The sequence below is a fragment of the Pelodiscus sinensis genome, chromosome 8 (genome assembly GCF_052426305.1).
Source record: "Pelodiscus sinensis isolate ZL-2025 chromosome 8, ASM5242630v1, whole genome shotgun sequence".
NCBI lineage: Eukaryota > Metazoa > Chordata > Testudines > Trionychidae > Pelodiscus > Pelodiscus sinensis.
This window is the reverse complement of record NC_143059.1, coordinates 26,917,222-26,945,118: the sequence shown is the minus strand read 5'-3', so window position 1 is coordinate 26,945,118 and position 27,897 is coordinate 26,917,222. Positions and strand designations below refer to the sequence as shown.

General features: G+C 44.8%; 1 protein-coding gene across 5 annotated transcripts in view; it reads left to right on the top strand.

The window, feature by feature from the left end:
• The window catches only part of HERC4 (HECT and RLD domain containing E3 ubiquitin protein ligase 4), a 111,211-nt gene that overhangs the window by 32,958 nt on the left and 50,356 nt on the right, over positions 1-27,897 (top strand). For all 5 annotated transcript variants that reach the window (XM_089780118.1, XM_075934915.2, XM_089780117.1 and 2 more), the window contains exons 8-15: positions 2,202-2,332; positions 3,895-4,055; positions 10,596-10,672; positions 14,261-14,385; positions 17,201-17,260; positions 17,418-17,529; positions 18,155-18,344; positions 26,543-26,715. In XM_089780118.1, the coding sequence (XP_089636244.1) occupies positions 2,202-2,332; positions 3,895-4,055; positions 10,596-10,672; positions 14,261-14,385; positions 17,201-17,260; positions 17,418-17,529; positions 18,155-18,344; positions 26,543-26,715 (1,029 nt within the window). The remainder of the gene's footprint in view (positions 1-2,201; positions 2,333-3,894; positions 4,056-10,595; positions 10,673-14,260; positions 14,386-17,200; positions 17,261-17,417; positions 17,530-18,154; positions 18,345-26,542; positions 26,716-27,897) is intronic.

Sequence of the window (27,897 nt, the reverse complement as noted above, 5' to 3'; positions counted from 1 at the left end):
CCCATGAAATCACAATAGTAAGAAAAAGGTTAAATATTGCAATAAAAGATCCACATTCTTCATAAGTTATGTAAACCATGTTTGTAATACAGGCAGTCCCCGGGTTACATGGATCCGACTTACATCCGATCCCTACTTACAAACGGGGTGAGGCAACCCCGCACTAGCTGCTTCCCCCCCAGCAGACCAGGGAGACGCGGAGCGGCTTTTCTCAGCAGACACCTCAGCTTGAGAATAAAGGACTGAGGGAAGTGAGGTGTGGGAGAATAAAACTGAGCTCTGGAGAAATGTTTGGCTAGAGTTTCCCCTACAGTATGTACCAGTTCCGACTTACATACAACTTCAACTTAAGAACAAACCTACAGTCCCTATCTTGTACGTAACCCGGGGACTGCCTGTACATGTACTGTGGTGGCACAGTTTTGGTGCTACATCTATGCTGCTGTAGCACTATAGTGTAAACCAGTGGTGGGCAATCTGCAGCCTGCCCCGTCTGTGGCAAGCGAACCCATATGCATGTCTCCCACTTGCCTCTTGTGCACTGGGACACCAGTATCCCATCCTCCCTCTCCCCCAGCACTTTCGAAGTACCTGCCAGTAAATTGCCTGATTCATGTTCCATCCCCACTCCTTCCCTCTCTTCCAGAGCTTGAACAGCTGCAATCAGCTGATTCACGGCATTCCAGCTCTGGGAAAGAGGGAGAGGAGAGGGGACAGAGTGCAAATCAGGCGATTCAAGTGCTTTGAAGGTGCTGAGGGGGAGGTGTAGGAAGTGCAGGGCTCTGGTGCCCAGTGTGTGAGAAGAGGATGGGGGCAGATGGGGGGGGGGGAGAGGAGGGGCTCAGATGGAACCTCAGTGAGTTGTGGGTTGGTGCAGCCCAATGAAGTGAAGGAGGTCCACTCGTGCAGCCCACTCCCTATCTCTGGTTGCCCGTTGTTGGCGTAAATGCTTCCTGCAGTGATGGAAGTGGTTTTATACACACATGAATGCTGGTGTGATATCAACTTAACTTGTAAGTGTAGACCAGTCTAAGATCTGTGTCAGCTTTATTAAAGATGAATTTGCAAGATTTTGGGACAGCAGTATTGCAGTTCTGACATTTTGTAAACTGCAGTAGGTTGAGCTTCATAATGCACTTTTCTAAATACTAACAAATTTCTGAGCTGAATGGTTTTACTTTTTCTTCACTTGTCAAAGTTTTCACTGATAGGGATAGTCCCAAATTGGGGGATTTGGGAGATTTTATTTTAATCAATCAGCAGTGTTGCTTGTAAATATTAAATGGATTAAGTTCTGTTTAGTTTTAATATTTACATAACGTAACACTTTTTTTTCTGTAGCCCCTTCAAGCTCAGCAGTCTTTTTGCATGTTGTAAATTGCAAAATTAGGGATTTCATTATATTACTCTGTGGAGTAACTGATTTTATGTGAGACTAGTTTTAAAAGCCCATCCAGGATTTAAAAGTACCTGGCACTGTTCGTTCTAATTCAGTGAATGGGGCTGTTTTTCTCAGCTGATGCTGCCATTTTAATGACTGTTTTCAGCAGAGATCCAGTCTGATGCAGAGTAGAATTGAAAGAATCAACTTTGCAATTTGAAAGCAATTGAATATGGAAATTTTCACAGTTGTAAGGTAAGTTGTGTAACTTTAAAAAACGTTTTGAATTAATATTCTGTGAAGGTTTTTGGTTAAAACATTCCTGTTAAATTATTCAGAAACATTTTAAAAATAATTGAACTTGCCTTACAACTGTAAACTTTTGATAGCATGTGCTTTCAAATGGTGACTAATGCTTTCAATCATACTCTGCATCACTTCTTTGAGGAGGGCAGCTTTCTATGTGAAATTATTATGAAATATATTTATGGATACAATTTTAGGGTGTTCCTTTAAAAAAGTTTTTATATGCAATTATAGCTTGTCTGTGGAAGCGGGAAAACAAGGTTTAGTATCTTGTTAAGGGCAGAATTGTGTCATGATGTGGAAACTTCTTCAGGAACATGATTAACAATGTTGTGCACCTGTCATATATTACTAAATTTAATAAAAGGAATTATCCTTTGTATAGATGAGGATCCTTATTTTTTATTTTTGTATCTTGTTAAAATTATATAAACCAAGAAAGAGAAACTGTACAATAGATGAGTGTCTTATTGTTAAATGTATTCTAATTTTTAATCCAAATATATTTGTTTAGGAAGGTGGGGTTTTTACATTTGGAGCTGGAGGCTATGGACAATTGGGTCATAACTCTACCAGCCATGAGATAAACCCAAGGAAAGTTTTTGAGCTTATGGGAAGCATCGTCACACAAATCGCTTGTGGAAGGTAAGGTCCATTCTGTAATAGAGAGATGAATTGCAAAAAAATTTTGTATACTGCACATCCAGTTGCATAGAGAAACATCTCAATTCTGACCCTAAGGGTAAGGGATGAGCACAAAATTAGATGCTTGAAATATTAATGGTGTATACGCTGTCCAAAAGAACATCAATAATAATGTATTTGTAATCTTCGTCCATCCTTGCCTCCCTGATTCTGATACTTGCATATTAAGCTAAGGCATTAAACAGTATTTCACAAGCATTCAAACAAACAAACCAACCCCAAATACTGAGCTATCAAGATGCTCATGTGCCTTGCTAAGTGTAACACAAGAGCTAGAATTTTTTTTTTTTTTAAAGAAAAAAAGGAGCACAAGATATAATGGCTTCAGGTAAATGAGTGTCCAATATATACCTGTGTGTACTCCTAGTTCAAGCCATGGAAGATATTTATCATTGTTCAGATAAATAAATATCATTGTTCAGATAAATTTGTAGTAGCACCCAAAATGTAGAGATGAAGACATTGTTCTTGTCCCAAAGAGTTGGTAATTTAAATTGACAAAGAATGGAAAAAAGATACACATTGGAGCAGGGGGTGGGCAAAAGGGTGTCGGCAGGCCGATCTGGCCCACAGAGGCCCTGCTTCTCCCCTGACCCCAGGCCAGTTAGGGGTGGGGGGAAGTGCACAAAGTTTCCGCCACCCTGCCAAGAGAAGACTTCATGCACTCCCTGCCCCCAAGCCCTGATTGGCCTGGGGGCAGGGAGAGTGCGCAAAGTTTCCTCCAGCCCGCAAAGAGCGTGCAGCACTTAGAAGTTCTGCGTGCTCCTGGCAGGGCGGGAGGAGGCTACGCACGCTCCCCTTCCCCTAGGTCCTGATTGGCCTGGGGGGCAGGGGATCACGGGAACTCTCCTCCCACTGCTAGGGGCATGGGTACCTAAGGGAAGCTGGGAGGAGGGGCTACCTCACCCCCAAACCAATCATGGCCTATGGGTGGGGATGCCTGGAAGCATCCTGGCCCCCCACCCCTTCTGTTTGAGTACCTGCCCCTTCCGGTGCAGCCCCCAGCAAAACATTATTGCCCACCCCTGTATTGGAGCAAAATGTTCATGCTGGTGATAGGGATGCTTGGTTTTTTTTTTTTTTAAATAGAAACTGTTCTCAATTACCATTCTGTCTATCCATGGTGACCGTGACTGGACCACACTCTGTTAACAATGTGTATTGATTCACCGCTGCCTATTCTAGGCTGTTCCCTTCTCTACCATGAAGCTAGGGCTGAAAGGAAAAAGAATTGCAGCTAATCTAGCAGAAAATTTAAATGTTAAAAGTCCGAAAACATTCTACAGGTCAGGCTTTTAGTTGGAAGGGATGGCAGGCTCCATATTGCTGCTCTGTCCTGTAATATTCCAGGCCGATCCTTTTATATCGCTGACTTGCAACACGTGATTTCTGGTAACGTGCTGAAGGACATTACATATACTGCTAACAGTCCTATTTTGACTTACACCTAGCATGTTTCAGTACTTGCATAATTTATTTTTAATTTTGTATCTTTGCAATAGGCAGCACACCTCTGCATTTGTTCCTTCATCTGGAAGAATTTATTCTTTTGGTCTTGGAGGTAATGGGCAGTTAGGTACAGGGTCAACTAGTAATAGGAAAAGTCCCTTCACAGTAAAAGGAAACTGGATTCCTTATAATGGGCAATGCCCATCAACCACAGGTAAGCAAAACACTACATATTAACTCTGTAGTGACTATTTCTGCATTGTCTGTTTGAACTCTGGGATATAACTAACTATGATTTCCCAGTACAGTTCTCCTTTGAGAGACATTCCTGGGGGTGCTCCACGTCAAGTGCAGAGCGTCCCAGCGCCTCTGGACGGAGTTTTGCTAGCAGTGCCTCAGCGGGGGCTGTGCATGCGCGGTGTATGCGAACTCCCTGACTAGCTGTGTGCAGGCACGGCCCCCCACCTCGCTTCAGTTCCTTTCTACTGTCCCCGGCTGCAGACCGGACACGGCAGTGCTCTTCTCTCCTCAACACACTTAGTTGTTAACTTAGTTACTAGCTTTTGGTTAAGTCTTTCACTGTTTCTTGTTATTTAGATTAAATTAGTACTAGTTTAAAAAAAAAAAAAAAGGCTGCACAGGGTTTGAACCGCCGCTTCAGCGTACAAGCCAGTATGAGCTCTCCTGTCTTCAAACGCTGCGTGCTCTGCAGTGGCGCAGTGTCTGCCTCTATGGGCATGACTCCTGCCTCAAATGTGTGGGGAGCTGTCATTTGCGCAGAGACTGCCCCCACTGTGTCAAAATGAGACTCAGGTCTCACAGAGAGAAGGAGCTTATATTGAAAAAGCTCCATAATGACAAAAGACATGCCTCTGACCCAGGCTCTGGGCATGGCTTAATACCTAATAAAGATAACTCTAAGCCCTCTAAAAGAAGGGCAGGATCATTACCTCAGCAACCTACCAAGAGGCAGTCTGAGAGAAAAAAGTCAGACCACTCAGGCAAGAACCATGAGCATGTTTGGCTGCCCAGGTACTTTGGGTGAACAGTGTAGTAAGCCTGAAAGTGCTTCAAATGCTGTACCGACAGAGGCAAAGTGCCATCCTGTGCCAGCCTCAGCAAATCTGGTAATGCTGTCTCCAATAACAGCTACACCGGTACCTCAGCTTCTCAAGATGGCACCCAGAGAAGGGCTAGAGCATTCTGTGAACACTGCCCCCTCCTTTCAGCTGTTAGGGGCTATAGCTCTCCCTCTCAGCGCTGAGGTAATACGGGCTCCTTTCAGTAGCGCAGCCCCCCGCATCACAAACTCCCCTAGTCACCTACAGGGAGAATAAAGACTTGCAGTTTGATGCAACGCTTCACTTCCCTAGAGAAGACCAAGCTTGTTACCTCAGCGACCCACCAGACGAATTCTGAGGTAAAAAAGTCAGACCACTCAGATAAGAACCATCCGAGCACGTTTGACTTCCCAGGTACTTCGGGCGAACAGTGTAATAAGCCAGAAAGTGCTTCAAACGCTGCCCTTACAGAGGCAACAGGCCATTCCTTGCCAGCCTTAGAAACCCCAGTAGTGCTGACGATTATGGCAATTCAACCGGTACCTCAGCCTCTCATGATGGCACCTAGGGGAGGGATGGAGCACTCAGTCAATACTGCCCCTTCCTCTCAACTATTAGGGGCAATAGCTCTCTCTCTTCGCTCTGGGATAAACAGGCTCCTCTCAGCTAGCGCAGCCCCCCTCATCACTAACTCCCCTGATCACATACAGGGAGAATAAAGTCTTGCAGATTGATTCATCTCTTCACTTTGAGTGAAGACAGACAGTTAGTCACTGCTTTCTGATGACTCAGATCCGCCATCTTTTCTCTCTCACGACAATGGAGAGGATTTTGGCACTTTTCATCACAACTGGTCCCTGATTCAGAAGGGTCACTGGGGACACACAGTCACTTGCAACTGGACCTTATCAGAGCGCAAATGACTCCCTGGGCTTCCTATCTGTGGATGCCCCTGCCTGTGGCATACCCCCCACAGTGGCAAATGTGGAACTAACCTCCACAACAGCACAGAAAGAGACCATTTAAAATTAAACATAGATAAGACTCTCACGATCTACTGAATCTCCTCATAGACACGTTAGGAGGAGTGATAATGAGAGCCAATATTCCCTATGTCAGCGAGGGATCTTTGGCTCACACATCATTAGATGATACGGGGGAGGCAATTCTACCTCTGTCAGCTAACACTTCGGAGGGCGTTTCCTCTTTTCCTCCTTCCGAAACTTATTTAAAAGAGTTGCGCAAGATCTAAATATCCCTGTGGAGGAAGTACAGGATACTCCCCTTGAGCTCACTAACATCCTACAAGCCTAATTTCTCTTCATACATTCCCCCCACACCAAAATTACTTAACTCCATCTGACTAAGAAAATAAAAGAGTAGACTCCTTTGGAAAAAGAGTGTATGCTTCAGCCATACTCCAGCTGAGGGGAGCAATTTATTCAGCCCTGCCTTAGTAAATACTATTATAACAATCACATGAAAATGAACACATTTATTGATTATCTGCCCGAAATAAAAAAATGCACATTTCTAAGCCATTGTCTCTGGGGGCAGTCAATTTTCGCATATAGCGTTGCAAGCGGCTCTCGATGCAGCAGACAGAGCCACAAGAATGATGGCTACGGCTGTCACTATGCAGCTGGCCTCCTGGTGCAACCCTCTTCCTTCATCACTAATTACCTCAGACACATGGGCCCAAACCATTTTCAGTACATGGTCCTACCCTTCAGACTCTACATCTCTGAGAGTATTTTCCAAGATCCTAGTGGCAGTCACTGCCCACCTCAGGAGACAAGGAGTTACCATATATCCCTACCTGGACGACTGCCTAGTCAAAGCAAGGTCCAGACAAGAGTGTTATCAACACACTCACATGGTGCTAGACTGTCTTCATTCTCTAGGACTTCTAGTAAACCACCCCAGATCAATTCTTATACTCTCGCAGACCGTCCAATTTATTGGGGCACACCTGAACTCTGTCACAGCCAAAGCCTCCCTCCCTCCCAACAGAGCTACTCACATCAGCCTCCTGGCATTATCCCTACAGGACATGCCTAAAGTCACTGCACTCAACTTTCTTCTATGTTTAGGCCATATGGCTTCTTGCAACCCTTGGTATCCAATGTGAGGCTATTTATGAGGTGTCTCCAAGGCTGGCTCCTAACACAGTACAAACCAAACATTCATTCACTGACAAAGAGGCTAACTATGCTTCCATCAGTCAAAGCTTCATTAAAATGATGGACAGAGGTGTCCAATCTAACTACAGGCACGGCCTTTCCAATCCACAGAGCCCACGGTGGTCATCACCACGGACGCCTCGCTCACAAGCTGGGGTGCTCACATAGAAGAAAGAACAGTTCAAGGACTGTGGTCCCCTGCAGAGTGTGCTCTGCACATAAATATCTTAGAACTCAGAGCTGTCCGCCTAGCATGTAAAAAAGCTACTCCCTTAGGCAAACGTGAAGACACGGACATATATTCCTGACAACTCGGCATACATGTTTTATGTAAACCGACAAGGCGGAACATGGGCCCTCCCCCAGGAGCACGAATGGGAGATGGACCATACAATCTTGCGAGAAATATTGAGTCAGTGGGGCCACCCTTGCATAGATCTGTTTGCCACCAGATCCAAAAGAAAATGCATGATGTATTCTTCCAGAGCGGGCATGGGCAAACACTCCCTAGGAGTCAAGTATCAGAGGGGTAGCCGTGTTAGTTTGGATCTGCAAAAGCGACTAGGAATCCAGTAGCACCTTATAGACTAACAGAGGTATTGGAGCATAAGCTTTCGTGGGCAAAGACCCACTTCGTCAGATGCATGTAGTGGAAATTTCCAGAGGCAGGTATAAATATGCAGGCAAGAATCAGGCTAGAGGACACAAATCAGATATTAGGAATGGTAATATACAAAAACCTGTAGGCGAACACTTCAATCTCCCTGGACACACAGTAGCAGATTTAAAGGTAGCCATCTGCAGCGAAAAAACTTCAGGACCAGACTTTAGAAACTGCTGAGCTGCAGTTCATCTGCAAATTTGACACCATCAGCTCAGGATTAAACAAAGACTGTGAATGGCTACACATTTACAAAATCAGCTTCTCCTCTCTTGGTGTTCACACCTCCAGATCAGCTGCTAGAAGTGGGCCTCATCCTCCCTGATTGAATTTACCTCCTTATCTCCAGCCTGATTCTTGCCTGCATATTTATACCTGCCTCTGGAAATTTCCACTACGTGCATCTGATGAAGTGGGTCTTTGCCCATGAAAGCTTATGCTCCAATACCTCTGTTAGTCTATAAGGTGCTACAGGACTCCTTGTCACTCCCTAGGGAGACGCTCTGTCTCGCTCATGGAATGCCCCCCTACTATACACGTTCCCTCCATTTCCCCTCCTGAAAAGATCATCATACAGATAAGTAGGGACAAAGCGAAGATCATCCTCATAGCTCCGTGCTGACCAAGACAGCCTTGGTTCCTTCTGTTATTCAGGATGACGCAAAGCCATCCAATCACATTATCACAAGTACCTTACATCCTCTATCACCCACAAATCAGTACGCCTCACCCACAACTCTCAATGCTCCATCTAAAAGTGGGCACCTCAGTGCTTCACTGGCATAGAGCTCTAGTGCTCCCAACAAGTCCAGGAAGTTCTGTACAGCAGAGCTCCTGCAACAAGAAAAACATATATTAGTAAATTGACACGATTTACACATTGGGCCTGCAAGCACAATATACCGCCGCAAACAGTCCCACTCCTGATAATATTGGATTACTTACTGCATCTGATAGTCTGTTCTCTCTTTGGCCTCAGTCAGAGTGCACCTACCAGCTATAACAACATTGCATGTACCACTGCATGACACCACTTTGGTTACACACCCCACAATGAAATGTTTTTTGGAAGGCCTGCAAGCATTATACCCTGGCATGTCACCCCCACCAAAACAATGGGACCTCCACCTGGTTCTGATAACATTAACAAAACCGCCTTTTGAACCTATGGCCACATGCTCCTTACTCCACTTAACGCTTAAAACAGCGTTCCTAGAGGCTATCACATCAGCAAACAGAATAAGTGAACTATCCTGTCTCACATCCGGTCCACCATTTACTATTTTCCTTAAAGAGTGCCCATGCGGCCACACCCCAGTTTTTTACCTAAGGTACTCGTGGCCTTTCACATCAATCAAACAATACACCTACCTGTGATTTTCCTAAAGCCCCATTCCAATGCCTTTGAAGCGCAGATGCTCACGCTTGACATCAAAAGAGCTCTTTCTTTCTTCATTGACAGACCAAATCTTTCAGGTCCTCTCCTCACCTGTTTGTTTCCATCGCTAACCATAACATGGGAGAGAATATCATCTCAAAGAATATCCCACTGGATATCAGAGTGCATTAACGCCTGCTACTCACTTAATAATTCGCCTGCACCTGCTCCAGTCTGAGCACACTCTACGAGGCCAGTTACAATCTCGGTTGCATACCTCAGAAAAGTTCCACCGGAGGACATTTGTGCAGCAGGACCGGGGTCCACAGATCACACTTTCGCGAAACACTACTTGCTTTCCTTGGTTCCTTTACGCCACAATAGGGGTACGTCTAGACTACATGGCTCCATCGAAGGAGCCATGTAAAATAGTAAACTTCGTTTTATACCGGAGCGGTCGACAAAGGCTGTGCCAGATCAGCTGATCGTCGGCACAGCGCGGCAGCATTTTTATTTTAATGAAGTGGGGATTATTTAAATCCCCGCTTCTTTAACTATGCTGAGTAAACTATTTTACATGGCTCCGTCGACGGAGCCATGTAGTCTAGACGTACCATAAGTGAGCGAAGGCTGTTGTGCGGACAGCATACTTACTGGATCTGAAGTCCCTCCGTACGATTGTAGTCACCTGATATGGAGCACCCCCAGGGGCATCTCTCTCAAAGAAGAGGAGGTTACTCACCTCCTGTAACTGATGTTCTTCGAGATGAGTATCCTGGGGTGCTTCACTACCCTCCGTTCCTCCCCATTACTTTGGAAACCTATAAAAATAATAAAATAAAATAAAAGCAATCTTGTCAATCATGCTCCTCTGTCCGGTTCTGGATAGAGAAGGAACTGAATGGAGGCCGGGGGGGCCGCGCCTACACATAGCTAGTCAGGGAGTTTGTGCACCGCGCATGAACGGCCCCTGCTGAGGCACTGCTAGGAAAATTCTGTCCACAGGCGCTGGAACACTCTACACCTGATGCGGAGCACCCCCAGGGACGCTCATCTCTAAGAACGTTAGTTACAGAAAGTGAATAACCTCCTCTTTCTCTTTTGTAAGATTGTCTCTTCCTTAGAACACAGGAATATTGGTCTTTCTCTTTAATATAAACAGTTCCCTCTACCTAAAACATTTTCTGCACTAGGAAATGTCTGCTAAAAATCTTACAGATGATGATACTAATTCAGCTCCTTTTGGCATAATACCAGTGAGTGTGCTAATGTAGCACAAGGCGTAGGTGGCTGCTGTTATTTTAAGTAATGTGTAGTATACACCAGTTCTGAGCATGGGTGATAACTTAGTCTTCCTGCAGAGACAACTTTCTTGATTGCTTGATTCATAGATAAGTCATTGTATCAATTGCAATGTAATATACCACTGTAAACTATGTCTGGAATTAACCAAATTTTAATTTAATTACAGACAATGAAGAATATTATTGTGTAAAGAGAATTTTCTCTGGTGGAGATCAAAGTTTTTCACACTACTTTAATCCACAGGTAATAAATTTAAATACTGTAGATCAGTTTCAAAGTCTATAACCAAGGCTCTGTCATCTATGACATCTTAGACATAAACTATGTGACAGGAATCTTAATCTACCTACTTCTGCCTCCTGAATCTTTTTCCCTTCATAGTACTTGGCCTCAGTCTGGAACAGCACAATCAGTACAATAATATGTAAATTGAGTTTATTTTAGGCTTACCTCCTCTGATTCCCTCTCCTATTTTATATATATACATTTGACCTGCAGTTGACTTTAGTATTGAAAATGCATAATTGCATAGTGCAAGTTGTAGAGGGAATTTGGAGGATTTCCTGGTTGGATTAGTTCACAGTTCACAGTTTTGGAGGCTCAGGAAAGTGGAAAGCTAGTTGTGGCCTTTGACACCTAGAACACACTTAAAGCTTTTGGTAATGGGATGCATGTCCTCTTCCCTTTTCAGGCAGGCTCAGATATGAGTGGGGTTTGAACTTCTTGTTTTCTGCCTCTTCTCAGGGACTCTTACCAGCAGCTAACTGCCTTAGTGTACTTGGTCCCAAAATCTGGTATTCTGTCCAGCAGTGATGTATAAGCATGTTTAGCATGTTCAGCCCTGTAGGGGGTTGCAGATAGGGGCTGCTCTCACGTGGATGCCCCACAGGCAGGGGTTGTTCCTGCATCATTTATCATTCCTGTGGTGGGAAGAACACCTTAGCAGCCCAACACACTATAATAGAGGCCCAACTTAAATGTATACCACAAATTAAAAAACATAGAAGAAGAAGTAAAAAAGAGCCACCGTGGCTTAACAACCATGTAAAAGAAGCACTGAGAGAGAAAAAGGCATCTTTTAAAAAGTGGAAGTCAGATCCTAGTGAGGTAAATAGAAAGGAGCATAAACACTGCCAAATTAAGTATAAAAATGTAATAAGAAAAGCCAAAAAGGAGTCTGAAGAACAGCTAGCTCAAAAGGTAATAATGAAATGTATTTTAAGTACATCAGAAGCAGGAAGCCTGCTAAACAACTAGTAGGGCCCCGGACGATTGCAATACAAAAGGAGCCCTTAAAGACGATAAAGTCATTGCGCAGAATTTAAATGAATTATTTGCTTCAGTCTTCAAGGTTGAGGATGTTAGAGAGATTCCCAAACCTGACCCGTCCTTTGTAGGTGACAAATCAGAGGACTTGTCCCAGATTGAAGTGTCATTAGAGGAGGTTTTGGAATTAATTGATAAACTTAACAGTAACAAGTCACCGGGACCAGATGGCATTCACCCAAGAGTTCTGCCCTTTTCTTGTGCTCCCTTTTGCTACATCTAGCCTGCTTCCTTTGAAATGATACTCTTCTTATACTCCGCCTATCTCTGTCCTTTTCCCCCGTCAGACCTCATACAAAGAATGAGGTTTTGGTATGAGAAACTGTAACAGAAGTTGAGTCAATGCCCTAAGAGTTGCAAGTCTTGAGATTGCTTGTTCGTTTGTAAGTTACAGATGTGAGGTTTTGTTGGAGGAGTAGCAGGGTTGCTATTCTTCTAATTGTTGGTAGCCACACCCTCAAAGACATGCACCCTGCTCCTCCTCTTCCCCCAGAGCCCATTGCTCACTCCTCTATCACTGGGTGGTCTTCAACCCCCTCACCCTCTACCCCCTAGCTAGGCTCCCTGTGCTCTGGGGCTGGGGTGGGAGCTGCTACAGCATGACAAGGAGCCTGCATGAAGGTAGGAGGGAGCCCTGGCTGAGCAGGGTCGGACATAGGTTAATGACCTGCTTCCATCCCATGCCCCAGACTTCTGGTGTACAGTCAATATATTTGACTGGACATGGCCGGGTCTCTCTTTGGATGAGGGATGTTAGCAGGTAGCTGGATAATCATTTAACTGATAAGCTTTTGCCTTTCAGTTAATGGTGCTGGTTAACCACAACAACCCCATCTCCATGTTCAGGGCCAGCCCACAACATTTTGGCACCTGAGGTGGGGAGCTCAAATGAGCCCCCATGCCCCCTTGCTTGGGCCAAAACTTTGAAAGGTCTCAATTCTGTTCTACTTCTCTCATGGTACTGCAGAGAGAATACATATGCACCAGCAGCAGATGCAGTTTTCTACACTCTGGGTTCTAGTGGTGTCCCCTCCCACCCCCCAGTCTGGCACCTGAGGCGACTGCCTCAGTTCGCCTCATGGTAAAGCCAGCCCTGCCCATGTTCTCTGAATTTAAAACTCAGACTGGCAGGCTGGGTCAGTCCCAGCCCACTAGTCTGAGATTTAAATGAAGAGCATGCAAGGGAGCCACCTGCCACCCCATGCTACAGTCTCTGATACAGAGGCAGCAGCATGAGGCAGCAGATGGGAGCTGGACTGTACAGGGAGCTGGTATGAAAAGTGGCTCCTGCCAGTCGCCTTGCACTGTTGCCTCAGAATTGGAAGCAGGAGCATAGGATGGCAGCAGCTCCTGTCCGTGGGGTCCTGAGCTCCCCATGGACAGAGGCAGCTGAGACCCTTGTGGACAGGGGCTGCTGCCACCCTGTGTTGCTGTCTCTGTATTAGAGGCAGCAGAGCAGGGCAGTAGGTGAGAGCCAGTCTGTGTGGGGAGCTAATCTTTAAACTGGCTTCCCTCATGGACCGGCTCCTGCCAGCCATCCCAGGTATGGGGTTGGGAGTGCACTGACTGCCAACCCCAACCATGGAGGTCATTGCATAATCATATAACCACTAAGAATTGTTGCAATTACATGATTACTAAATTAAACTATTTCTAACATCCCTATTTTGAACCTGAATTTCTGGTTGAAAAATGGGCACCTGGCAACCCTGGCACCAGGGCACAGAAGCTAAAAACCAGACTATCCAGGTAAAAGCCAGATGGGTGGCAACCGTTAGAGGTAGGAGCCACTGTTGATGAGACACTAATAGGATTGGGCAGAGGAAAACTATCTGCTTTCCCACTGAAACAACTGCTAGCTTCCTTGCACATGCCACCTTGTAGGAGGTTCTACATAGCACGTGGGATTGGGAGAGGAGGTTAGAATAGCTACTGAATGTGGTGACTAACTTTGCAGCTTCAATTCCATTGGAGTGTGGGAGCAGCTGGAAATGCGAATTGCCCTACTAAAGAAATGAACAGTGGCACTGCAATTTAGCAAGACATTCTGCTAATATCCAGTTTGAGATTGCATTTGGGAGATTCTTAGAGGAGTAGGAGTTCATGGGGGGATATTTAGTATAGATTAAGTTAAGTTCTGTGGCATTTACCCTGGGATTTCCTTGTAAGTTTGTGATCTTACCTTTGAACTATTTCTCTGTGTGACTGCAATGAGGGGAGATTGTGGTCAATTTTCAGCCTCAAGAAACTAGGAGTGTTTTAAATCTAAGTCACCTCCTTTGTCCTCCCCCTTTTCACCCCCTTTCCTTGGTGCATATCTTGTGTGTAAAGAAGTCAATGGAATACTTCCAGATTGTCTGCAGAGTTCCTTTCACTGCAGTGGGGAAGAATGTGTGAATAAAGAATTTTGTCAGTTATATGTTAGGGGGTCACTTTTTCCAGTAAGACTGATAAATTGAAAAATTATTCTGCTTTTTATGGCTGGTTTGCCTCTTCTAAATTTAGAACATGATGCCACCAGATGACTTCAGATATCCTGACTCTTCAAAGCAGATTTGGACTGTGAATGAAGTATTTATTCAGAAATTGCTGACCTGTCCATCTGGAAGACTTCCTCTAGAGATAGCGGAGTAAGAACAAATTAAACTGTTGAGAGAAATATTTTTTAAAATGAAACTATTATAATTCATATAGTTATGAAAGTTTGTATACAAAGAATGTTTAATTGGCTTTGAAGTACACATCCTTAGCTTTACTCTTGACTGTGCTGCATGTAGTGCAATTTAAAGCTTTATTGTAGTTCTACTTAATTTCTGTTTGAAGCAGCTAAAAAAGTATTTCAGACATTGAAGATACAAAATGTGAACTCAAGGTAGGGATTATAAGATACTAGTGGGGTAAGGTGTGCCAAAGGGGGCCTTTATGGATTGTCTAGACTGGGAAAAGTGCTTGAGGGTAGGTCACTTTAATCTTTTCCCTTGTTTAGATCCATGTTAATTCATTTCACTTCAGTATAGCTGGTGGAGTTCTATCTTGATCACTTTTTATAGTCTAGACCCTTGGAGAGCAATAAAGTTTTAGGAATTTTACATCAGGAGAGAAGACTTGAGAGAGATTATTGACAGAAAGCTGGTCATAAAAAATAATGGCCTCTCTAGCATAGGTGAAGAACAGCTTAGGCTTTTGGGGGAGAGGGAACTGGGGATCTCAAAGGGAAAGAATAGAAAGGTGAAGGCCATGTGCTACCAGTTACTTCCATATATGATACTAAACTGTTTCCATATGGATTTTTTTGTGAATTTCAAGTTTGCTGCCATTCATAACTAAAAAATGACTTGGGACAAAAGAAATTCATTTATAAATGCAATCTACAATACAAAGTACTTATCTGTTGTCAGCATCAGATTAGATTGTTGGTTGCAATGTATTGTTGCACTTGATTCAGAAGCGAGAACGTTATCAAAAAATAGCAGCTACTGACGTGAATGAGGACCCTACAGGGGCTGCTCCTGGTGGGACAAAGGAAGTGAAAAACCTGCCCCTTTGGTAGCTCTAAAAGAGACAGATCTCTCAGCTAGAATTCAAATATTTAAAGCTAAGCTTCCCAGCGTTTCAGGAAATTATCTTGTTTTTTTATAGTTCCAGCTGACAAAAGTTATTTCTGAGGTAGATGGCCCTTGCCTATCAGACTGAAATACCTTTAGTTACATATGAAATAATATTTCAATTGCTTGGATTTCTCTTTCCTCATGCATATTAATGCAGTGTTCAGTGGATTTATTATTGTATCTGTAGATTATATTCTGTAGTTGTCTGTTGCATGAGATACAGTGTACATGAAATTTCTTAGTATTACCATTTTTAGTGAATACTAACGATACATTTTAAATTTGCAGAAATGTTTATATTCACAAACCTCACACATCTCACAATATGCATCTAGGAATAGATTGAGTGAGTTGCCGTTCACATGTTCACTTTGCTAGTCTGAAAGACTACAGATATATCAAATTTAATTGCGTTGCTTAGTCCTTAACTCATTTTTTTGTGCAAAATAAAATTAAAATGTACATGCTTTATTTGAATCATTGCTCTGGAGTTGGGCTGGAGATGAGGAGTTCAGTATGAAGGCTGCCCCAGGGAGAGAGAACTACCCTAGCCTTCTCTCACTGCGGTAGCTTGGCACTAGGTGAGAAGCATCTCTCCCTGGCCTCTGCAGTTCCAATGGGCACATCTGGGGGAGGAGTGCATGGGGCAGGTCCAGGTTTGTCCTCCCCCTGAGCTCCCCAGCCAGAGTGAGGAATACAGAAACTATGCACTTTTCCTTGCTCTATGACAAAGGGGAACAACCAGCAATGTTCCTGTATGAATCGGAGAGGGAGGAATGGAGGGGCTTCAGCCTCCCTCTCAATCTCCCTAAAGAGCACCTTGGGGTGGGAGGCTTGGGGCTGGAGCAGTTCCCCATGGGGAAAGGGGCATGCCCCCACCCAGCCCCTTTCATCTGCCAAGTGATTTTGTCTCTTTTCTGTATGTTTTCTGAGAAGCAATCCCATTTCAGGCACGTCCCATTTTTCTCATACAATCAAGCCCTTAGCTTGCTTTAAATTATAAGAGGAAGCTATATAGCAAATTTGGTAGTCCCAGCTCTTAGCATTTAGAAGGAGTTTTTGAACAAAGGGAGGGACAGACTTCTCAAAAATACAGATATAATAAAACAACAGGCCACTTTTAAGAGAGGATTTTGTACCACTAACTAATATGTGTTTTGGATTGTGGAAAAAGCAAGATACGATTTGATAAATCAGATGTCTAATAAAATCACTGGCAACAAGTCCACAAAAGAAGCTACCTGGAAAGTGATTGCCTGAATCAGTTCAAGTATTAGAAGTATTTTACTATAGAGCAATACCTATTTATACAGGTTTATTTTCCTTTGAGAACCATTCAGAACTTGGCATGTGCTGTTAGACAGCTTTATGTATTATAGGAACTGACAAATGAAAATTTGTTTTAACGGTCTCAAGTAACAATTTGTCTTATATGGCTGGCTTATCCAATATTATTTACTAATATTGCTGATAGGCATGACTAGATATTATGTCCTCTGCCATTGGAATACAGGTTGGACCTTCTTGGTCCAGCACCTTTGGGACCTGACTGGTCCTGAACGAGGGAATTTGCCAGATTAGGGGAGGTCCCCTGCCACCAGTCTCCGAGCCCACCACTGCCTCCACTTCTGGGATGGTGAGGCTTCAGTGCCTCCAGCTGGCTGTGTTGCTGTGGGGATCCCGGCTGCGCTGCCAGGGTGTCTTGTGCCATGCGGATCCCGGTCATACTGCCAGGGTGCCCCCTGCTGTTTGTATAAATAACAATTTCTAGTGAACACAGATTTCAATTTTTCAATTGATATGTGACTCTAATTTTTCTTATGTATGTACTTTTTAGTGAAATAGATGGAACATTTTCTTCAGCTGGTTGCCTAAATGGGAGTTTTTTAGCTGTCAGGTGAGTAAGCAATTTTGTAAATTTCAGCCTTTCAAGATACTTTATAGAAGCAGAAATAAAAATTTTGTGAGGGGGAGGGAGAAAAATGGGGTGAGGTGGGGAGAGCAGGTCAATACAAAATTCACTTACATTCTTTTTTTTTTTTTTTCTTCTTCAGCAATGATGATCACTATAGAACTAGTGCTAGATTCTCGGGGGTTGATATGAACACTGCTAGACTACTATTTCACAAACTTGTAAATCCTGACCATCCTCTTATATCACAACAGGTTTGTCCTGCAAATCTTCCTTAGACCTAGTTATACTGATTTATAAATTGTGTAGTGTTTGGTCTGGTTCTTTAGTATAAAAAAGCAACCTTCTGTATATATCAGTTCTAACTTAATGAGGAATTTGTAAAACCATTTTGTAGTGGCAGCAATACATGTTCGTTTGAATATCTGTGATTCTAATTCCATACCTTTTGTATTGTAATGCTGTACTGTGTACGTAGATAATAGAGAGAACTTTATTGTGTGTGTGCATAATCTAGGCTTGTTTTTTTTTCTAAATTATTGTGATTTTTGTTAGCATTGTATGTTGTTGGATTTGTAACCTTGCTCTTTCCACAAAGCACATGTTAAAGTGTTAACTATGAAGGCTTTGCTGTGGAATAATTACTGTTTTTATCAAAGGTAAACATAGTTACATGAAGTGAATCGCTTTGCTGTGGTGCATGCAGTGCAGTAATGCTATTTTCCAATTATTTTTCTGCACTGCACATCTGTTCATATCATATTGGGATCAAACCTTTTCATAAGTTTGGTACATGTTTAGGTATTTGCTTATTTTTTTTAATAAACTCAGGTGTTTTTATTTTAAATAAACTCAGTTTATCTCTATACAATGTTGTAGGTTGCAGCTAGTTTGGAGAAGAATCTTATTCCTAAATTAACTACTTCCTTACCTGATGTTGAAGCCCTCAGGCTGTATCTCACTCTACCAGAATGCCCACTGATGAGTGATGCGAACAATTTTACAACATTAGCTATTCCTTTTGGAGCAGCTGTAGTGAATCTGGAAAAAGCTCCACTGAAAGTACTTGGTAAGAACTTTTTAAAATTTTCTATGTTGAAATACTCTTTCTAGCTGAAAATGGGTAGTATGTGGAAATTGCAGAAATGAATTTGCAGGATCTGCAAACATTTTGTACATGTATGCACTTCTATATACATGTGTATATACACAGAGAAAGCGAGAGAGTGAGTTAGGAATCTAGTCTTTCTCTTTTGCTCTGTTACTCCACTATATTTACCTGGCTTTGCTCAGGTCCGTAACCTGTATTCCCACTAACATTTTCCATCCTTGGACAGATTGAATTTTCTTTTGCATAGGTTGAAACTTCTTATGTGCAACACCAATATTGAGGTTGTGTGTGGATATGTACCTCTAATACAAACAGCCTAGATATTTTAAATCAGTGGTCCCCAACCTTTTGGGGCTGCCGGGTGCCCTGGGGGGGGCACTCATGCATCGGGCACCTGGGGGTGGGGCTGCGCACGTGCCCGGGGGCGGGGCCACCCATACGCCATGTGCCCGGTGCCGGCGCCACTCCTGTGCCGCCCGCCCAGGGGCAGGGCCACCCATACGCCGTGTACCCAGGGCCAGAACAGCCCATGCACTGCATGCCCAGGGCTGCTGCCGCTCCTGTGCCGCGTGCCCAGGGGCGGGGACGTCCATATGCCGCGTGCCCAGAAGCTGGTAGCACTCATGCGCCGCGTGCCTGGGGCCGGCACTGCTCCTATACTGCATGCCCAGGGGTGGGGATACCCATACGCCACACGCCAGGGGCCGGCACAGCCCATGCATCACGCGCCCGGGGGCGGGACCGCTCATGTGCCATCCGCCTGGAGGCGGGGCCGGGCCTGATCCTTGGCAGATGCACAGAAATGGCCCAGCGGGAGCCATGGCACCTGCGGGCACTGCGTTGGGGACCACTGTTTTAAATAGTTTATAGATCTGGAAAAAGGAAAAAATAATAAAATAAGTGATGATTAACAAGGTATAATGCTTAAGATGTCTATTTAAAAATTAAATAAAAATTAACACTACCCTTGAAGTGCATGTATTATCATCCTTTCTAAGAACTCAAACTAGTAAATACCCCAAAATGGGGCATACTGAAAACAGCTATATAAATAAATCCAAAGACATGGCCTTTAATTAAAATCATAAAAAAATGCACTAGATATTTACAGCATGCCAAGAAAAATCAGTTAAAAGAATCCTTTTCCTTTTCCAATTCAAAAATATTGTTACATTAAACCATTAACATACATGTAAACTTTATTTGAAATGTAATCCTGCAAATGCCATGACTTGGGCCTTTTGCTCCAGTATTCAGTCACTAAAGCCTGAATCCTTCTCTACAGAAGCAACCTAAATGCTTTATGGTAGAAAAAAACTGAACCATATGAAGTCAGATCCTGCGTTAAGGTCTGCTAATGCAGACTCTCTCACCCCTCCTTATTTCTCTTCTTTGGCTCTGTCTCCTTCCAAATAAACTACATTTTAGCTCAGGCTTTCTAAAATCTCTGGGCAGATGTCCACCTGTCAACAAACTCATCAGGCCCAACTCAAGCTCTTTATCTTTCCCTCCTGATACTAGGCAAAAAATATTTGGTCTAGAACTTCAGAGGATTCACCAATTTGTGTTTGATCTGTAAGTCTAACAGTGGAAAATAGCAGGGTGCTACATTTCTTCTTTAATACCCGTCCCCCCCCCCCCCCCCCATCACACTTTTCCTGGCATATTTCAGATCTTGTAATTATGTCACCAGTCAGTTGGCAATTAACAATAGCTCCTCCTCACTTCAGCCTCAACAAGAAATGGGAAGATGTACTTGGACTAAGCTCCTTTTTTCTCATTAATGAGACAAGGGAGTTTCCCCAGCAGCATCTAATTTCCCATGTAGCCTCATGACCCAGTATGTCAGCATAACCCACCTGAAATTTTATCACCCTCCCTGTGCAGCCTGCTTCCTTTTCCCCTCCCACCCAGGAGAGGACCCTGTGTCTCTCCCATGCACCAGAAACTGCTGTGCTGAGGCAGAGGGTCTGACTCTTGCTGCAGGCTAAATAAGTCAGGATGTCCCTAACACTCCCCATCCCCATCTCGCCACACAGATGTTGGCACCCATCCACTCCCTCTTTCTCCCATCTACCCTGATGCAATCTACTCCCCCCAGCCCACCTGGAGCTGAGAGATATCTTTCTCTCAAGAATTGCAGGCAGCTGCAGCCCAGCTGGGAGTCAGAGGACACACCATAAACTCTCCACCCTCACACACACACATACCTTACCACTGCCAGCAACCACCCCCCATTTCTCACACCTTTCCTATGAAGTCTGAATCTCTGGAGAGTGCTGGGTTTCTCACAAGTTGCTGTAATCCAGCTAGTCTCCTCTCCTCTCCTGGGTGCTGCAGCCTAGCTGAGAGAGGATGTCTCAAACTTTCCCTCCCTTCCACTCCCTTCCCCTCCCCACCAACCCTCCCCTAGCCATTTACTCCCTCCCTCCCTGTGTCCCCTCCCTACTGGGTGGGAGAGACTCACTGCTCCATCCTCAGCAGGGAGATGCTGCTGTAGCTGAGGAAGAAGTGCCTCTGTCCCAAGTAGGCAGCTCCATGTGCGGCAGCTCTGAGCCCCTAGGAGGGGCTCATTAAGTAGCTGCATGGCAGCACTACTGTGCAGCTTAGCGAGAATCTTGTCCTTTAATCAATTTTGGTTTCTTTTCATTTAAATAATTACTGGGGTGGGGCTGGGCTTGAGGGGTTCATTATGTAGGCTGCCCCAGGGAGTGAGGATTACCCCATCCCCCTCTCACTGCAGTAGCTTGGGGTCAAGTGGGAAGTGCCTCTGCATGGCCACTGCAGCCCCAGCAGACACAGCTGTGGGAGGGGTGCATGTCCTCCGACTAGGGCATATCTACGTTCATTTACCCCCTGCACTCCTCAACTGAAGTGAGGAATGCAGCAAACTGCACACCTTTCTCTTGCTGACAAAGGGGGACAGCTAGTAATGTTCCTGTACAAATCAGTGAGGGGTCAGCTCCCGCCTTTCCTAAAGGGTGCTGGGTAGGGTGGTAGACTTGGGTCTGGGACAGGCTGCGGGCGGGTTGGCAGTGTGCTGCCTGATAGTTTTCTTTTTTTATGGTTTCATGAGAAGCACATCCCATTTCAGACCCATCCCATTTTCCTGGCATAAACAAACCCTTCCCTTGATTTAAGTTATGATAAGAGGAAGCTGTATTCTGAATTTGGTGGTCCTGGCTCTTACCATTTAAGAAGAGTTCTTGAACAAATGGACAGAGGCATTTTCTAAATATATTGGACATTATTGAAAGAGATGTTCTTAATTAGGAAATCCTTAATGTCTGGGGGGCAAATTCTACACTGCACCCTTAGCTCAAAATAAGCTACACAAATTGCATAGCTTATTTTGAGTGTATTTCGAAATGGCTTATTTCATAATTTGGTGCTGTCTGCACAGCACTGCTATTCTGAAATGTTCCTTACTCCTCGTGGAACAAGGTTTACCGGGTGTTGGAATAGCGTTCCCATTATTTTGAAAGATATTTTGAAATAACGGGTACACTGTTAAGACACAGAATAGCTATTCTAATAGTATCCAGAAGTAGCACCACAGTGTAGATATACCATGGGTGAGCTACGTGCCAGTCCATAATATAGATTTGTTTTCACTGTCTTCAGTCTGATTCCTTCTGAGTGAGAGAATCTCTGTAGATCATGGATTTCTTTTGAAAGGATTTAGAGGGTTTTGGTGTGCTCCTGTTAGACTGATCTAATTGGTGTTTGCATTTTCGGTGACCTCTTTATATTCACAATTTTCAGCAAAATTTAAATCCGCATAGTCAGGTGTGCTCTTCAAAGAATGTGTGTATGGGGGATTATTTTTCAAAGAAATCATATGTTTACACTGCTGTCATGCTGGAAGAGTCATTGCTCACCTCTCTTGCCAAATAGCATCTTACAGACCAGTGTTTCTCAAAGTGGTCCACAAAAACACTTTGAGAAACCTGTTAACTGGTTGCTCTGGTGTGTTTACTAACTCGCACTGTGGCCACAGAGCCTCGCAGCTCTCATTGGCTCCATTTTGCTGTTTGCATCCAAGGGGAGTCATGGCCTGGCCTACACTACTTCTGCAGCTCCCCTTGGCTGCAAACGGCGAACAAGAGCCAATGGGAGCCACGAGAGCCAATGGGAGCCACCAATAAGTATAGGCAGTCCCCGACTTACGCGGATCCGACCTACGTCGGATCCGCAGTTACGAACGGGGCTGCCCAGAGTACACGGACTGCGGGACCTCGCGGTCCTGCCGCCCGTGTACTCCGGGGCTTTCTCCGTGTCTCCCTGGTCTGCAGACCAGGAAGACGCGGAGCAAAGCCCCAGAGGGGCTCGGGCAGCGGAGCAGCCCAGGTGCGCCTGGGCTGCCCCGCTGCCCGAGCCCCCACCACCCCACCGGCAGCTTTGCAAACCCTCAGGGAAGCCGGCAGCGGAGCAGTCCAGGCGCACCTGGGCTGCCCTGCTGCCTAAGCTCCCCCCGCGGCTTTGCAAAGCCACGGGGGGGGAGGGGGAGGGAGGGCAGCGAGGCAGCCCAGGCGTGCCTGGACTGCTCTGCTGCCAGCTTCCCTGAGGCTTTGCAAAGCCGCAGGGGGGCTCGGGCAGCGAGGCAGCCCAGGCGAGCCTGGACTGCTCCGCTGCCGGCTTCCCCGAGGCTTTGCAAAGCCGCGGGGGAAGCCGGCAGCGGGACAGCCCAGACACCCCGCGGCTGTCCCGCTGCCGGCGTCCTCAGAGGCTTTGCTCCCCGTCTCCCTGGTCTGCTGGTCTCCAGCAGACCAGGGAGACTGGGAGCAAAGCTGCGGAGGACCCAGGCGGTGGACCGCGGTGCATCTCGGTCCGCCACCCGTGTCTTCCTGGTCTGCTGGGGGGGGGGGGCAGGTAGTACGCCCCGCCCCCCCCCCCCCCAGCAGACTAGGCTTTTCTCTGGACGCCTGTGGCAGAGCAGCTGGGGCGCTGCCGGTTGGTCCCGCAGTGCCGCTCTGGGCGCTACTGGACCAACCCAGGAGCACCCCAGCTGCTCTGGTCCTGATTCAGCCGCTGCTGGTCAGTTTCAGCAGCGGCTGAATCAGGATGCCTGGGGCAGAGCAGCTGGGGTGCTGCTGGGTTGGTCCAGTAGTGCCGAGGAGCAGCGCTACTGGAGCAACCCAGCAGCACCCCAGCTGCTCTGCCCCAGGCGTCCTGATTTAGCCGCTGCTGAAACTGACCAGCGCTGACTACAGGAAGCCCGAGGCAGAGTTGCTCTGCCCCAGGCTTCCTGGAATCAGCTGCTGATCAGTTTCAGCAGCAGCTGACTTGGGGACGCTTGGGGTTCTTAAGTTGATTCTGTATGTAAGTCAGAACTGGCGGTCAGTTTCAGCAGCAGCTGAATCTGGACGCCAGTTCTGACTTACATACAGATTCAATTTAAGAACAAACCTACAGTCCCTATCTTGTATGTAACCCGGGGACTGCCTGTAAATACACCGGAGCAGCCAGTTTACAGATTTCTCAAAGTGGTTCCATGGACCAGTCTGAGAAACACCGTGATAGACAATTTTCAGGATTGTTAAAGAACAGACATTGGATTCACATCTTTGATTTACCTTGACCTTAACTGTGTTGAGCCAGGATGTTCATATACAGTCTAAAACTGTTCTAGTTTTCTTACTCTATTGCATTACATTTTTGTAGCCTGTTTGCTGTTTTCCTCTAGGATTTTTTAGACAGTGCATTTTCACTATATCTTCCCTTTGAATACTTTTTCACACAGTTTTTCTCACTTGAATTTACATTTTGAAATCTTATATTTTATTTCCTGTGTTTAACAGAATCAGCTTTTATTATAGTGTAGTAATTAGGAAGCTGCTTTATTATTTAGAATAAATTTAGAAAGGACTGTTTGAATGTAACACAGGATGTAATAGTGTAGCCATTTAAACAGCATGTAATAGTGTAGCCATTTAAACAGGTAATTAGTGAGCTTACTGGTTACCTAAATCATTTAGGCTAAATGGTCACATGCAGCTCCCAGTGTGACTTGTGAGAAGCTGACTGTCGCCCCGCATTGCTGTCTCTGTATCAGAGGCAGCAGAACAGGGTGGCTTGTGGGACCTGGTATAAGAGTGGGACGGCAGGCAGGAGCTCACTTTGAAGCTGGCTCCCAGCACATGCTACCCCATACTGCAGGCTCTGCAGTATAAAACTCATGCTGCAGAGCCCGCAGCACAGCCAACTCCCTGAAGTATGTAACCAGCAGAGCCCACAGAATGTAACCATTTAACCTCTACGATATTTAATGGTTTCTCAGTTATTTAATTAATTCCTTTTTAACATCCGTACTAGGAACAGCTTGGTACTTCAAAGGTTTGTTGCACTCCCATCATGTTATAATTGTTCCCATAGAAGTAGGTAGTGCTTTAGGGATCGCTCTATAGCTCCTCTCCCCTGACATTTTTCTGTCTCCATACAAAGCTGCATACAAACAAACATGCAGCTGTTCTGGAATCCCTTTTGTTTGTATATTAAATATGCTTACCTTGCTATTTCTTTGTCTGCTTTCCAAGTTTCTCCAGTGCAGTTGATATTAGCATCCATATTTACCACTAACTTCGACTTTTTTCAAAATTCCTGAATTAATAAAAAACCCAAAACACTTCAGCATAGTCTCCCAGTGTCCATATTTTTAAGCCAAATATCTGTAATTTCTTCAAGTGCTTGCACATGTCTATTTCACTGTAGACATGTGCATGCTTTGTACACAGACATCCAATATTTTTCCTGCAGCATTACCTGTTGAGGTGGTTTGAGTGCCCTCTGCCACATATACCATTGTGCGCTAGTATAAGAGGATGGAATCACCATGACTCCCCTTAGTTCTTTCTTCCTGTCTGTGACTATTGTTGGAGCAATCTTGATTTTGTTAACTCAGTGCTGATCAGTGGTTTCTCCATCCAACCTGCTTGAAGCGTTTGGGAGAGGCCCATATTCTGACAAGTATCACATTTGCAAGGACTTCAAATCCTGGTCCAAAAAGGACAGAGCAACAAGGCTTAAGTGCTTGCTTATGAAAGCAATGCTGAGACTCCCTTTGGAATCATCACATGGGGAGAGCACTACAAATACTGCAGTGTTGATTCAGAGCATTCCACCAAAAACATCTTGAGCTCTTCTATTATGATCACCAATGCCAAAAGAGAGACTCGGACCTTCCTCATGCTCAACGTTTCACCTGTCAGCTAAGGATGTAAAATCCCATTTAATTGGCTAACCAGTTAAACATATTGTTTAACCCAGTGGTCTCCAATCTTTTTAAGTATGAGATCACTTTTGAACATAAGTGCAATCCAGGATCTACCTCAAATATAAATACCCTTGCCCTGCCTCCTTCCCTCCCCTTCACCTAGCCCTGCCCCTGTTCGCCCCATCCTCCCTCTTTTGCCCATCCCCATCACTTTCATCAGGCAGGGGCAGAGGGTTGGGGTACAGGCTCTGGTCTTGGATTAAGGGATCTGGAGTGTGAGGGGGGTCTGAGCTGCTCTTGGGGCAGACAAGGATGTAGGAGGAGGTTCTAAATGCAGGCTTGGGATGGCGTTTGGATGCAGGGGTGCTTGGGGTGCACGAGGGAGTTCATGGCTGGGGTAGGAGTTCAGGATGTGGGCTCCAGTTGGGCACTGCATCCCTCAGGTGGCTCCTGGTTGGTGGTGCAATGAGGCTAAGGCAGGCTCACCCCTGCCCTGGACCACTCCCTTAAAGCAGCCAGCAAACTCCATCCCAAGTTCTGTTGTGCCCCTCTCTCCTTTGTGGAGAAAGGATATCGAGTGGGAGGGGCATCTTGACATCAGCACCCTCTTCTCCCTCCCTTGCCCTGCGTAGAAAGCAAGAGGCTCCCCAAGGGCAGGGGTAGTTGCAAGGCAAAGGGATAATGATGAGGTAGAAAAAGTCTCCATCTTTGCATGAGACTTGAGCATCGTGAAGAACAACAGTTTTAGAAAGGTAGAAAACCATTTCTCATTCTACAGTTTTTATATACCAGTTCATTTCAGTAGAGATGAAATTATTTTCCTGTTTCTCTGACTCTAATCTCTTTATAGCTTTCAGTTTCTGGAAGACCTAATTTTTAAGAGAGCCAGTAAGACACTGAAAGTTGTAATTTTAAGCGTTATATGTTCACCTTTTATTGACAGAAAACTGGTGGTCTGTACTTGAACCTCCATTGTTCCTCAAGATAGTGGAGCTGTACAAGGATGTTGTGGTCCACCTCCTGAAATTATACAAGATTGGTATCCCCAATTCTGAAAGAAGAATCTTTACCAATTTTCTACACACTTCTCTCAAAATTCTGGAAGTTTTACATAGGGTATGTCTTGAGCTAATTGTTTCAAATTGCTTATTTTGTCAACTGATGTGCAGTGTTAAGTCCGTTTTGTAAACAGTGAAGTAGTGAAAGTGTTCTGATTTAGAATTCTTCTGTGAATTGACATTATATATGGTTTTTCTGTTTGCAATGCCTTCTGGATGCCTAACTCACTGGAATACCGAATTTCAACTTTGCATGCATGTGCAGCTAGGTATCATTAGCTAGGACAGTTACTGGTTTTCATGGATATGCAAATACAATTGAGTGATTAGATTTGAAAGAACGTGAGAAAATACATTAGAAGATTCAAAACTTTCATATATCGTAATAAAATTGAGACTAGAAATTGATATGCATTTATTTTAAGACGACAGCTAACAAAAGTTGATGCAGCATTGCTGAGAGAATTATGAGTACTCCTTCCTTTGCCCAGTATATTTGAATGGCTATTAACATTCAAGTATCAGAGGGGTAGCCGTGTTAGTCTGAATCTGCAAAAGCGACGAGGAGTCCTGTGGCACCTTATAGACTAACTGAAGTGTAGGAGCATAAGCTTTCGTGGGCAAAGACCCACTTCGTCAGATGCATGCATCTGACGAAGTGGGTCTTTGCCCACGAAAGCTTATGCTCCTACACTTCAGTTAGTCTATAAGGTGCCACAGGACTCCTCGTCGCTATTAACATTCAGTTATTAATGGCAATGAAGTTCTGACAGTTGACAAAAATGGCTTTAATAATTTGGAACCTTTATGTTGTGCACATTGTAGGAATGTAAGAGTATAACCGTTTAAATAATACACTGATGCTTATCAGTTCATCGGTTACAGTTACAGTCCAGCTGCTGGCCCCACTCCTGTGAGCCGGCTGAGTTGCGGAGTCTGCAGTATAAGCTTTATACCCCAGAGCCCACAGTGCATGTAACCAGGTAACCGCTAGGGTTTTTAATGGTTACACAGTTACTGTTTTTTAACATCCCTAGCATATTGCAAGCTTTATTAGATACCAGGTCTTTCCTTTTCTGTAGTTCATTACTCTTTCATTGAATTTTGCCTTTATATATTCTTTGGAGCAAAAACCATATTTTCTTAAGTATTTGAGTACTTAAGGATGCGAAGGACTAGTCCACTATCCGATAAGCAAATGCTTATCAGATAGTTGACAAGCTTGTCGACTAGTTGCTCC